General features: G+C 46.4%; 1 protein-coding gene and 2 pseudogenes across 1 annotated transcript; all 3 read left to right on the top strand.

The window, feature by feature from the left end:
* The first annotated feature begins 1,963 nt into the window (after window positions 1-1,963).
* On the top strand, window positions 1,964-2,930 carry LOC120648571 (annotated as a pseudogene).
* A 6,082-nt stretch (window positions 2,931-9,012) lies between these two features.
* Window positions 9,013-9,591, top strand: LOC120647803 (putative ripening-related protein 4). Its single transcript, XM_039924640.1, has one exon. The coding sequence runs from the start codon at window positions 9,013-9,015 to the stop codon at window positions 9,589-9,591; it is 579 nt and encodes a 192-aa protein (XP_039780574.1).
* A 2,904-nt stretch (window positions 9,592-12,495) lies between these two features.
* Window positions 12,496-13,057, top strand: LOC120647804 (annotated as a pseudogene).
* Window positions 13,058-14,671: the final 1,614 nt, after the last annotated feature.

A 14,671-nucleotide genomic window follows, 5' to 3' on the forward strand; every position in this document is an offset into this window, starting at 1 on the left:
GCTAGCCCAAGTGACCACGTGTGTGGTAGAGCTCTTCTTGCTAGTTCATTTGCTAATTGCTACGCATGACTCATCTCCTATAATTCGACGACACTGTTGGTCGAAACCTATTTTTTTTAATGGCAAAACTTTTGTCTCTCTGGAGAAAAAACTTTACAAAGGAAAAAAATGACGTTAATGTGCGATGGGTCACGCGGGGACCGTAGCGCGCGATCCCTTTCCTGCCACTTTTCCATCCACGCACAACACTTTTCCTTTCCACTGCCGTAACCTTTTTGGTATAAGATAGCTTTCTAAAAAATATTTTATCTTCTTCGTAAGAGCTCTACTTTGAATACCACCGATAGCACCGTTGTGTTCTACGTGATAAGATAGTCAAAACTAGATCCCACTTTTGTTTTCCAATAAATTACTATGGTCCAAATTAAGTTAATATAATTCGTTTGTTTGGTTCCAAATTAGTGCCCATATTCGGATCTAGCATCCATGTAGAACTCCTTTTTATTTTCCTTAGATCCCAAATATACATAAGACAATTTTATGAATTTGTACTATATGATGAATCTAGTAATAACGCTCCCTATTTTGACTATTTCATTATTGCCGGATGCGCTAGAATAGGTGGAGGGCTAAACTTTAGTTCTAATTATGTCAGTCCAAGCTTGAGAGGCTTCAGAGAACGGGCCAAGCTACGTCCAGATCTCAACCAGCATAAAAGCCGAGCCCCCAGCTACCGCGACCACTGCTCCATCATTCTCCACACCAAGCTAGCCATCATGATTCCAAAGCCACACAAGGACTTGAACACAGGCAAAGTGAAGATCATCGGTGCCGCATTTGGCTCTACTATTCTAGGTCGTTCTACTTTTGCTCCTCTTGGATTGCGTGCAGGGGCGAAGGTATATCGTGCGTAGAGGTGCATATGCACCCACAAGAAAATGAAAAATACCTAGGGGTGCATATGCCCCCCTTTCCTAAGCTTATGCGTCCATAAGAAAAATGCACCCCTTCACTGATTTTGCCCTGCTCATGCATCGCGCCATCGGTATGTCCAGTCTCTGTCGCAGCACCCGGTCGGGCACCATGCGACAGCTCCAGGCCGGCTTTCGGAGTTGTCCAGTAGGACGGCAACAGTTTCCCGCCTCAACGAGGTCGAATGGAAGACACCGGATGGCAGCTTTCGTGCGTTGCTTCTTGCTGCGGAGCGGTTTATGCATTCTGTTAACAAAATATATATAAATATGTATTACTTCAGCCCAATTTCAAATTTACTAATACTGTGATATTGAGGTCACAGAAGCACATTATTGTACATGTAAAATACAATGTTGATCACAAATGACGGGTGATTGACAACGCATTCACCATGTCATCCCATAAATGAAATTAAAGCACTTATGGCCGGATTGTAAAGCGTATGTGATCGAGGCTGACTTGTCCGTATTCCTTTGGCTTCACCTCATTGTTTTCCGCAAGTAGCAACCAATGTTATCAGATCATCCAACTAATCATCCTTATCAGTTCCTTGGTACCGATTATACCCACTAACTCGATTAGCTCGACTATATTGCAAGCTGTCTGATTAGTCATCGACTAATAATCATCGCGATTAGTCGTCCGATCAAACATAGAACAACTAATATCTAATTCGTAATACACTCCTTCAAGTATGTAATCCATTACTAAACTCTCGTAACTATATATAGCTTAGCAAAATTAGTCGCCTTATCAATGCTCTTACAACTGGATTCAACAATACGATTTGAAAACATTGGTAGCAACAATGTTTTGCCCAGTGGAGGAACCGGACCGCAAGCAGGTTGCCGGCTGTTCAAATTAATCAAAACAACCTGCAAGTTACATATATATATACACCTCTCCTTATATATATGTATGCAAGTCCATGCCTACCTGTTATACAAGTAGTAAAGTAGTTGAGCGCTGCAGCTGATCTAGCACAACAATGGAGCCTCACTTCGCCGCAGCCGCTTCTCTCCTGCTCGCCCTGGCCGCGACGACGACGGCCGGCGCCGTCACGTTCAACGCGACGAACACGGCGTCCGGCACCGCCGGCGGCCAGCGGTTCGACTAGGCCGTGGGGCTCGCCTACGCGACCCAGGTGCTCTCCAACGCGTCCACCTTCATCTGGAGCACCTTCAACCAGACCAGCGCCGCCGACCGCAAGGCCGTCGACGCGGTGACCCTCGTCGTCGCGGACGTCGGCGGCAGCGCCGCGGCCTTCGCCAGCGGCGGCGTGATCACCCTCAGCGCCCCGTACGTCGGCAACTACTCCGGCGACGTCAGGACCGAGGTGGCCGGCGTGCTGTTCCACGAGACGACGCACGTGTGGCAGTGGGACGGGCGGGGGGCGGCGAACGGCGGCCTCGTCGAGGGCATCGCCGACTACGTCCGGCTCAAGGCCGGGTACGCGCCGGGGCACTGGGTGAAGCCCGGGCAGGGCGACCGGTGGGACCAGGGGTACGACGTCACGGCGAGGTTCCTGGACTACTGCTCCTCGCTCAAGCCGGGGTTCGTGGCGCAGCTCAACGCCAAGATGAAGGACGGGTACAGCGACGACTTCTTCGCGCAGATCACGGGGAAGAGCGTGCAGCAGCTGTGGCAGGAGTACAAGGCCAAATACGCGTGAATCGATAAACTGATTGTTTATTCGCTCTGTTGAAACTAATATATATTGCGTGTTGCGTACTAATTATTCAGAAGTAAGTCATGCATCGACGTCATGGCAGTTGGCAGGCTAGCAAGGTTTGTACTGCTATTGTAAGGGCTTGACCGCTTGAGCTTTTTGCATTGGTATCAGTATCACGCTTCCATGCTGTAGCGCCTAGCCCAAGTGTTGTGGAGCTCTTCTCGCTAGTCCATCTGCTAATTGCTACTCATGACTCACTCTCGACGACACTGTTGGTCGAAACCTGTTTTTTTTTATGGCAAACCTGTTTTTTTTCTCTCTGATGAAAACTCTTTACAAACTTGAGCAGTGAAGAAGTTTGTTCAGAAGAGCAGTGAAGAGCAGTCCATGCTGTTTTTTTTTTCAGAAGAGCAGTGAAGAAGGCAGACATCATGGCTGCCTTCAATGCTTTATGGTCGCTGGATGGCCGGAGTTTCTACCTTGTCAATCAAGCATACATGATCCTTCTTAAAAAGAAAAATGTCGCACAGGAGGTATCTGACTACCGGCCTATCAGCTTGGTTCATAGTTTTGCAAAGTTGGCAGCAAAGGTTCTTGCAACACGGCTCGCTCCATTTCTGCAATCTTTGGTCAAGCCTAACCAGAGCGCGTTCATCAAGGGAAGATTTCTGCATGACAACTTCCGTGCTGTGCAGTTAACCGCTAGGCTTTTACACAAGCAGAAACAAGCCGCTGCTCTTCTGAAAATTGACATTGCAAAAGCCTTCGACACTGTCAATTGGACCTTCCTCCTAGCAGTGTTAGAACACATGGGTTTCTCTAGTAGATGGCTAAACTGGTTGAGCATTATGCTGTCTACTTCCAGCACAAAAATTCTGGTCAATGGATCACCTGGGAGAAGGATCTGTCACGCCCGCGGCTTGAGACAAGGGGATCCACTTTCACCCATGCTCTTCGTGCTGGTCATGGAAGTTCTGAACGCGTTGATCTCGGCTGCGGAGAGATATAACCTGTTAAAGCCCATTGATCCAAAGGTGCGATGCCGGGCTTTTCTTTATGCCGACGATGTGGTAACCTTTGTAACGCCGGAGGAGCGACAGCTGGTTGCGTTGCGGGCTATTCTGGAGGTATTTGCCACGGCGTCGGGTCTGCATTCAAATGTGCAAAAGTGCCAGGCAAGTCCTATCCAATGTGATCTGAATGACACCTGCACTATTCTTCATTTCTTCCCTTGCCGTCTCTCCCCGTTTCCCTGCAAATACTTGGGAATTCCACTGTCCATCTACAAATTATCAAGGGCGGATCTACAACCCCTGGTCGACTCCGTTGCAGCAAGACTTCCTACTTGGAAAGCTGGCCTGATGTCGCGTGCTGGCCGCAAGGTGCTCACTTGTGTCACCCTCTCAGCAATTTCTGTGCACACAGCAATTTCGGTGGAGCTAAGCCCATGGGCCATTCAAGCTATTGACAAGCTGTGTCGTGCGTTTCTCTGGAAGGGAACGGCTTCGGTTCATGGGGGGCATTGCATGGTTGCTTGGCCCAAATGCTGTCGCCCTGCAGAGCTTGGCGGCTTGGGTATACCTGATCTCAAACTGATGGGCCTTTCTCTCCGTCTGCGCTGGGAGTGGCTGCGCCGTACAGACGAAACCAAAACTTGGACTACTCTCCCCGCTGCTCCTGATGCACTCTGCTCTGCCTTGTTCCGGGTTTCGATCACTGTCCAGTTGGGGGACGGGAAGAAGGCATTGTTCTGGACGGACAACTGGGTGAATGGGTCCTCCATTGAGTTCCTTGCGCCCTGCCTCTTTGCTGCTGTCCCAGCCAAGGCCAAGCGGTCTAAGACCGTTGCACAGGGGCTTCTGAATTCATCCTGGACACAGGACATCAAAGGAGCGTTAACAGTCCAGGTCATCCTTGAGTACCTCACCATCTGGGAGCTTGTTTGGTCCTACCAGCTCTTGGACGGGGTTAGTGATACTTTCTTGTGGCGTTGGTCGACTGACCATCAGTACTCGGCTTCCTCCGCCTACACCGCCATGTTCTACGGGCAAACTGTTGTGCCGGGGGCAAAGCTGCTCCTTAAGACCAAGGCTCCACCCAAATGCAAGTTCTTCTGCTGGCTTGTGCTGCACGATCACTGCTGGACGGCTAACCGGCGCTTCAGACATAACCTGCAGGACCATGATAGCTGTGCTTTATGCGATCAGGGCTCGGAGACAATTGATCATCTCTTGGTTTCTTGCTCTTACAGCAGGGAAGTGTGGTTCAGTTTGCTTCGACGTGGTGGCCTACAACTGCTGGTCCCGTGCTCAAACGCGACGTCTTTTGTCAGCTGGTGGTCTACGTCTCGTAAACGCCTGCCTAGAGACAAAAGGAAAGCGTTCGACACTTTTGTCTTGCTGGTTATTTGGACAATTTGGAAGGAGCGCAATGCCCACGTGTTTGACCGAAAGGCCTCCATGCCTTGGATACTTTCGAATGCCATTCTGGACGAAGGGGATGTCTGGGCCACAGCCGGTTTCTTCGCTAGGGATTCCTCCTTTTCTAGTTTTCGGTCCGGGTCGCAGAACGGTGGAAATGTAATTAGTGCTTTGTGATTAGGGGTTGTGGGTCTCTTTTCTGGGACCGTGGGTGTATTTCTCCTTTCTTCTTCTTAATAAAATACGTGCCAAGGCACGTTCTAAAAAAAGAAGTTTGTTCCAGTGCGACAGGATCAGCACTCAAAAGCCCAAAACCGAGCACTGGACTAGTTTTGTGTTTTGAGCTGGCCTGACACTTGGCCCAAGAAGATAATTTTTCTTTTGAAAAAAGTCATTTTTGCCTTCCTAAACTTTGGGTCGAATCCGTTTTTCCTCCCTGAATTTTAAAACCGGACGACCAGCCTCCTCAGACTCCCGAAACCGGTCGCAGGACCTCCTTGAGCGGATTTGAGGGCGGTTTTACTATTTTTCTTTTATGTTTATTTTAACTAAATCTTTAAAAAATAATAGTAAATCACAAAAAAATCATAAAATAGAAAATCCAATTTTGTTGGACTTCACATGAGTAGATATACGAAGTGAACATATTATATAATATACTTTAGTACAATTTTTTGTTATATCTTTAGATATATACTTTTCTGTAATTAATTTATAGTTATAGTTTTCGTCGTCCAACTATGGTGAAATTTTTATGGCGGACATATCATTATATGATTGAGCTGTAGTAAAATTTTTATCATTATTAGATAATGTTTGACTAATCTATAGATTTATCTATATAAACTAGATAAATCTATAGAAAAATCTATACGAATCTATAGATAAACCTAGATAAATCTATAACTCAGTCATACATGATTCAATAATCACAAAATTTTTACTACAGCTCAATCATATAATGATTAGTCCACCATAAAAATTTCACAATAATTGGATGACAAAAACTATAGCTATAAATTAATTACAGAAAAATATATATCTAAAGATATAGCAAAAAATTTTTGCTAAAGTATACCATATAATATGTTCACTGTGTATACCTACTCATGTGGAGTCCAACAAAATTGGATTTTCTATTTTATGATTTTTTGTGATTTACTATAATTTTTCAAAAAATCAATTAAAATAAATATAAAAAATAGTAAAACCGCCCTCAAACCCGCTCAAGAAGGTCCTGCAACCGGTTTCGGGAGTTCGAGAAGGCTAGTCGACCGGTTTTAAAGTTCAGAGAGGAAAAACAAACTCGATCCAAAGTTCAAGGAGGCGAAAAGGATTTTTCTTTTCTTTTTGAGACGGAGCCAGCAAGGCCCAAGAAGATCATCGCCTCGCATTTTCTCGTATCAGGCCCAAACCTGGGTCCGGTGCTTATTCTCACCCAGACCTTGTCCGCATGGGCCGCGACGCGCAGGTCCAAACCTTGGTCAGTTCGAACATGGAGCTCAGCCCGAACCACCGAACCACCTCGCCGTCCTCGCGTAACACACGGCAATGACGGTCGACGGGATACACCACCACCACGGCTAGGAGAGGAGGTCGCACTCCACCGCGACCAGCTCTGACGACTTCGGCCATGCCGGATGCTAGCTCAGTCGTGTACCAAATCACGTACTTAGGCAAGGTAATGGATCATGGCTAGTCTCTTCACAGTCTAATAAAATTTTTAATTTTTTTATTTCAAAATTATATAAAAATCAGAACCTAGTTCTTTTAGGGTCTGACTCTTAGATTTTCTAGTTCAAAATGTTGGATCTTTTACCACCCCTAAGTACAGCGTGCAATCCTATATATCTTCCGGTAGATTTTTTCTACCTCACATTCCAGTATTTGAGATTCGTGCAACTATCTCCAACCGTTGGATCAATACACCCAAACCCTAACCCCTCACCCTCTCTCCCTCCCGTGCTCCCGCCGCCACGCACCACCCAACGCAGGCCGGCGCACGCATCGCCGCCGGGCCTTCCTGTCTCGTCACCGAGCCTCCCCTGCTCCGCCGCCGCACCTCCATGCCACTGCGCGCTACCCCGCCGTCGCTGCTGCTCCGCGCGAGCGCGCCGCCGCTGCCCACATGCGCCGAGCTCACCGGCCGCCGCGTGCCGAGCTCGCCGGCTGCCATTGCCTAAGCTTGCCTGCCGCCATTTGCCCGCCCGCAGTGGCAGACCGTGAAGCAAAATGTAGGGGGGCCAATTTTAATAAAAATCCAAGTGACATATAGCTGACGTCAGAAATGACATTATATATATATATATATATATATATATATATATGATATATAGCTTCGTTTTATGGGCTTCGCTAGCTTCTTTGTTTCAGCGTTGACCCGTTCGTGGGCTACTGAGCTTAAGTTTTATGGGCTGCAGAGATATAGTTTGAAAATTCCTTTTGGGCAAGGGGGGGCCGGAGCCCAGTTTCGCCGCCAAAGCGGTCCGCCAGTGCCCGCCCGTGCAGCCGCCGCTCCGAGCGGACCCGCGCCACCGCGCGTCGACCTCGCTGGAGAAGAAGCAGGCTGCTCGCCGGAGAAGCGCCTTCAATATTTCAAATTAGTATTTCCAATATTCCATTCTTCCAATTTCAACATTTCGTATTTACAGTTCCAACAATTTGAAGTCAAATGTTGAACTTGTTTATAGAAAATGTTGAGTGAATTCTGTTAAAATGTTGAACATATTTGCAACAGCTAATTAGACCAAATGGACTTTAAAAATAGATGACTTATCTACCTTCCACAGAATATATAGGAGCCCCGAGTACAGCCCTCCATCTATATTTTCGCTCACGCCACATCCGATCCTTTTTTTAACTCAGCTTTTTGTAGCTCCTGATGACCAACTTCCCCCTCTCTTACAAGATCTCTCTAGAAGGCTCGCTCATGCTGCAGCGAGGTACCAACAGATGATCCTTGTTTGTTTTTTTTTGAGACCAATGAATGATCTTTGTTCTTTGGTACGCCATCATGCAATGTCCTAGAGACTTCCACAGCCAAAAAAAAGAGAGAAAAAAAACGAAGACAAACTCCTGGGACAAGTGGCGCAGCCCAAATGGATGGGACGATGGATCACCAAAACGAGCCGGAGAAGACAAACGAGCTAACTTGGATTCCTATACTTGCACGCATAAGAGGACGCTAGCTACTTGGATTCACGTGTCCTCTCGGGAGGGAGATCAAGGTGCATATACCTGGGAATCTCACTCACTCAGATGTTCAGACAAGGGGGGCAACAATGTGAGGGTGATGGATGGAAGCACTTCAGGGACCTCTGATCTAGCCAGTTTTTCATCAGAAATGATCGACGATTGTTCTTTTAGTTTCCAGCGGGTTGTGCAAGACAGCTCGCGCGCCAACTTACTCTATGAATGCAAAAGGAACGTGTGTGTAGGCTCGAGTTTACCAATTGAATCCTTCAACTAACAAGCATAGCTCCAATTAAGCAAGAACTATCCAGAGTTAATTTGTTCGGAAAAAAATAATATAAGTTTTTTTCCTGCATCCAAATGGTTTTTTTTTTTAAATTTATTCTGCATTCAAATGTTAGATGTTTAGCACACTATTATTCCCCTGTGCAAGCAAAGACAAAACTAAGATGTGGCGTCATTTGTCGATCCACGGCAGTTCCAGTCTGCTTTCACCGCCGAAATTCAGTGTCTACTATGTACTATCAGACCACCAACCAATCGAACAACATAGCGGGTTGCAAAACCGAGGAACGGGACTGTGTTAACTTGTCCAGTAAAAATGTAAAATCGATCGAACTCCATAGCAATTGACGTTCCTTGACTCTATATAAAGCACCCCATGGATCCCACACACCTCATGCACCAGCAGGATCGAGTTCATTCACTGCGATCACCGTTCAGGTTCATCAGCAGATCGAGCAGCTAGCTAGCATGGCCAGCACGAAGCTACTGGCGGCGCTCGTGCTCCTGCAGGTCCTGTCCCTCCACGCCCATGCCGCCAAGCACAAGCAGCCCGCCGCCGGCGCGGGCACCTGCCGCGCCAGCGGCGTCCTCCACGGCAAGGCCGGCAAGTGCAAGAAGATAAACGGCTCCGAGTGCTGCGCCGCGGGGCGCAAGTACCCTCAGTTCCGGTGCTCGCCGCCGGTGTCCGCCAGGACGCCGGCGACGCTGACGCTCAACAGCTTCGAGAAGGGCAAGGACGGCGGCGGCGCCACCTTCTGCGACCACCGCTTCTACAAGGACAGCGCCATGGTGGTCGCGCTGTCCTCCGGGTGGCTGCGGCTCGACGGCACGCGCCGGTGCGGCAAGATGGTCCGCATCACCGCCAACGGGCGCTCCGTGCTGGCCAAGGTCGTCGACGAGTGCGACTCGGTGGCTGGCTGCGACGAGGAGCACAACTTCGAGCCGCCGTGCGCCAACAACGTCGTCGACGGGTCGCCGGCGGTGTGGAAGGCGCTGGGGCTCAAGGAGAGCCTCGGAGAGGTCAAGGTCACTTGGTCCGATGTCTGATCATCAGCCGTGCGACGCGCGCTGGCTTCTTCTGCAAGGAGAGGAAGAAGGTACACACGTAGGAGTGTGTTCTTCTCACTTGCATGCCCCTGGGAGTATTAGTGATGGAGTAGCTACTAAATAAAACCATCATTTAGCATTTGTCACCTTCCAAAAATCGTGACCCACTATCATCTCTTTTTTTTCCTTTTATATATATATAGGTCACGTTTCTCCCAAAATAACTCATGCACATGTTCAATGTACTACTGTTTTTTTATAGTTTCAATGTACTACTGTTGGTAATGATATTGTGATCCATCATTCTTGTGTCTAGCATTCCTGCATAGGTGGCGGTTTAGCCATAGAACTTATTATTGATGCAGCTAGACCTTTGTGTGTGTGGTGAAGAACTGAAGATGACTATATAAACTGATGCTCTGATGAGTGAACAGCTTGACTGAATGGCAGACATACAAGTACAACAGCAGTCAAGACAGAGATATAAAGGCTATATAGCAGAGTCATAGCCTTTGTATGAAATCATGATCTAGGTATATATTATGTCATAGTACATTTGTACTGTAATAGAAGAAATACAGTTACTCCAGCACATTTTGATATTCTATGATTCTATCTCAGGATTAATTATTGACATATAAACAGCAATCATTACTTCATGTTTTCAAAATAAGTCAGTCACTCATGCACCATCCAATGTCCATCCTTAACAGCCTTGTCGAAAAACAACATCCAGTCAGTCACTCATGTGTATTATTCGATATCTATCCGTAGCACCTTGTTTAAAAAAAAACTACAGCCAACATATACAAGCCCTTGTTACAACATAGATTTACCCCTATATTGGATTAGTGTGGCGATTCATGACATATCAGGAGCATCAAGCCATCAACTCTCCGCCTAAGATGTGAGACAGCTCAGCATTCCTATCAGAAATATTGTTTTTCAATGCAAGTTTTGCAGTCATGGAGATAAATACGTACGTAGTTACTTGACAAGTGCTCTTTCCCTCTATTTTTGAATGCCACTCATGGAAATAATGCATCTCTACGTTGGAACAACATTCCTGATGCTAAACAGATCAGGAAAAGGGCACACCATCCTGCGATTATCCACAATCACTTAAAACAGAAATTCGGAAGTTTAAGATATAACAGTACATTTCAATGTGTAATACGCCTTGGCCTGCTTTGTCTTCAATGCATATAACAAAATATATTAATCTTAACACGAGAAAAATGTCTTCAGGGCAGAATGGCTACTTGGGATAGAAAATTGAGTTCCAAAGATGAAATTATTAAAAAGGGATAGTAACAATTTCTTGAAAGCACAAGACCAGAAGACAGATGCCAGTCTGAAAGAGCTGCAGCAAAGACAAAAGAAGGGAATCTTAGCTTCACAAACATACCCACAAATAAGAAAGACACTTTGATGAGGATTAGGTCCGATCTTCCGAGAGATAAAGGTACGTTCGATTGATGGAGATCTCGACGTTGACAATCCGGCTTCAAATTAGCAAGATTCGAACCCTGCAACCGCTACACCACTGCTCCTTTGATTATCAACCAAGCACAACTTGATTGACCTCGCCGAGAAGGCTTTTCCTGCAAGCGAATCGAAGGACACAAGCAAGAAAATGTAAACACGCAATCTGATATTGCAAATATGGATGAAGCAAATCACAAGAGGGGTTCAAGAACTCGATTCCAAAGGACTAATCGCCACAGTGGAGGAGATCAAGAACGGGGGGCTTGGATCATAGTAAAAGGATTTGTCGCCATAGTTACAATGAATCAATCAAAGTTTCGATGTCGAAAACTTGAACTAAACAAAACCCAAGTCTAAACGGCGGCGGCTACTGGGCTAGGGTTGGGGGCGACCAGGAGGGGCCCACAACATGGGCTTAAGGCCCGACACGATACAAATCCTAAAAAGGCCCAAAATAGGTGATGTAGCACCTTTCCGTGGTCACACAGAATGATCCACGAGGTTTCTAGAGCTGGACTAGAACCAAAAGAAGCGTCTCGTCGTCACGCATCCAAGATCACCTCATTTGGACACCGTATAAGGGAGATATCACTGAAACCGTGCAGGGGTGTCGGCTGAATCTGAGACGAACACGATGACCGAGTTGGTGACGACTTGTAACTTGGGGAAGACCATGGCATGAGCGTGTCCAGCATGGCGATGTCCTCATCACACTTCGGTTCAGCTTCCCTGAGTGCACAATATTGGAATCCCAAGTATTCCAGACGTTTATTTCTTGATATAATCACCCCATCGATCCTGCTATAGATATTATTATCATATTAGCGATGTGCTACAAGCTAACACATAAACTATTATTATCATATTAACGATGTACTACAAGCTAACACATAAACGATGGTAAGCATTTGACCACAATACTCTGGGCTCGCCATGCTTTCCATTTTCATATCCATATTTTTATTTCTTGTAACACTTTTTTTCAATTTCACAAACGGAGGTGTCTTCTATTTATTTTTCATTCCGGAACAACACGAGCTTATAGGAACCTTAAGGGCATCAGATTTGATTGTTAAAATTATGTCAAGCTATTGTTTACTCGAAAAAAAGAATCACTGATACCAAAGCTCGCAACAATAATATTGGACCTAACATTAGTGGGTAATGCAGTTATAACAGCCGTGCACAGACAAAAAAAAAGGTGTGCTTATCAAGGCAAACATGTGGTGATGAACCAAGAAAGGGGCGTCATATGACATGTCCAGTTAAACAAGAGGCATAGCAATTGCTGACAGGTTGCTGCTAGAGCTCTATATAAAGCTAAACAGACTACATACTTTCAGCCACTCACCAAGAGTTCCAAGCCTCCCAAGCTCTCACATAAACTTCGGAGGCAGCTAGCAAGAGAGCTGAAATATGGTTGACACTAGAGTGCTGGTTGTGTTTGCCCTCTTGCAGATCACTTGCTTCCTCTTTCATAATGTCTCAGCGGCAACCTGCCATGTCAGTGGCTTCATTCAGGGCAAGGGACGAAACTGCGACAGAGAGACTGATTTGGAAAAGATGCTGCATTGCGGGCAAGCGCTATCCGCAGTTCAGGTGCTCGCCTCCGGTGTCAGCCAAGACACCAGCTATCCTGACATTCAATAGATTTGAGAACGGTGAAGATGCAACCAGGATCACATCTTGCGACATGCGCTTTCACAGAGACAAAGAACTGCTGGTCATATTGTCCTCTGGTTGGCTGAAACTTGACGGCATGAACCGCTGCAACAAGAAGATTCGTGTCCGTGCAAATAGAAGGTCTGTCCTGGCCAAGGTCGTCGATGAATGTGACTCAATTAACGGTTGCGACGAGGAGCACGCCTTTGAGCCCCCATGCCGCAACAACGTTTTGAACGCTTCGCCGGGAGTGTGGAAGGCTCTCAGGCTCAATGAAAGCATTGGAGAGGTGAAGGTCACATGGTCTGATGTCTGAGTTAGGCCACGGTGATGAGCATGTCATGCATTGCAGTTCGCCTGCTCCTACTGGCAGCTACTAAATAAGCCATGTCTTGGTACAGTATATGTCATTGTTCCAAAAATTATGCCTAATTATGGTCCTTCTCAACTGCTGTAAATCCATGAGCCTATAAGTGGACTATAGTCCTGGCTTATGATCTATACAATTTTATCACCTCGTAAAATATATTAATTCAGATAACCTTTGGTGTGCCTCAGTCAGTACTCTTCTTCAAAACTGCAGATGATTAGAAAAAATTCAAACGAAATATATATGGAAACAGATGGTACGCGCAGATGCCCAGATCCCTATCTAATACCTTATCCATAAGCTTATTTCAAGGAAAAGGTAATGAAGGCTGAAACAATCTCCTCTTCCTCTAAGCAATCTTCAGCAAATACTATGGATTTTCACTGCATAAATAGGAAAATTAGTCAGCCGATTGCCTCGACTACCACGAAGGGGGCTCAGGGAAGCGCGCTTACAGCTGAGTCACTGGAGGCGACGAGCGGCGGGTGCCCACGCGACCGTCAGTCCGGCGAGGTAGCACCGGGAGCCTGCGGTTAGGTCTCGCATCTCTGGCTGGCTTCCATGCTCCGCCACTCCGGCGGCCGCGCGGAGCGCACCGGCGCTGAGACGGTGAAAGCGTAAACGATCACGGTTCGTGGGCTCTGTGGGCTGGAATTGGGAAACGAGGAAACGCTCGGGAGGGAGGCGGAGTGATGAGCTTTGAGGGAAATGGCCGAGGGTGACAATCCCCAAACTTTCAGCAGAAGATAGAACTTTTTTCTTTTTTATATTTAAAAAAAATTAAAATTTCAAAAATATATGTCCGCTTTCAAAAATTTCAAAAATATACTCCGGTCGCCCTCCCATAGGGCGACAGGCCCAATGTGTAATTTTTTTTTTTCAAATTTGCAACGAAGTCCCTGGAGAAAAAAAAAACAAGCCCTGTCGCCCGTTGGGGGGGGCGACAGGGGCCTGTCGCCCGGCCCACGGGCGACCGCCGCTGGGCCCGGCCCACAGTCGCGGCAGGGGGCCTGTCGCCCCCCCCCCCCCCCCCCGCGGGCGACCGGGGTCTCCCCCTTATAAAAGCCCCAGCCCTCCCCTTTCCTCCTCATTTGAGCCCGAAAATTCCACCAAAAATCCAGAAAAAAAAGAGATGAGTGAGGAGAAGGAAAGCGGCGAAGCCCTGCCGGATTCAGCACTTGTGATCTGCAGGTTAGTATATTTAGTTTAAATATTGTTATATTTAAGTACTACGTATTTAAATATGAGTAATTTAATTTAATTAGTGCTATAGTAGATCCATTTAAGTAGGAGTTCAATGATACTTTAGTTTGTAGTTACGTAGTAGTAAATTAGTTTAGAAAATTAGTTCTATGCATTTATTATTACAATTGCAGTGCTATTAGAGACATGTTTATAAATTAATTATGATTTAGAATAGAATTTGGCATATGCAGTATAGAATTCGAGAGTCATCACGTAGTTATGAATACTTATACGTTGTAGTTGAATTTCATACTTAGTTTTTACGGATTATTGAATAAGGTAGTGAAGTAAAGAGTATAACTCGATAAGTATTAT

This window comes from Panicum virgatum, chromosome 9K (genome assembly GCF_016808335.1).
Source record: "Panicum virgatum strain AP13 chromosome 9K, P.virgatum_v5, whole genome shotgun sequence".
NCBI lineage: Eukaryota > Viridiplantae > Streptophyta > Magnoliopsida > Poales > Poaceae > Panicum > Panicum virgatum.

What these genes read in the sequence shown, in the direction of transcription:
- LOC120647803 (XM_039924640.1), top strand. Translation starts at nt 9,013, where the DNA reads ATGGCCAGCACGAAGCTACTGGCGGCGCTCGTGCTCCTGCAGGTCCTG.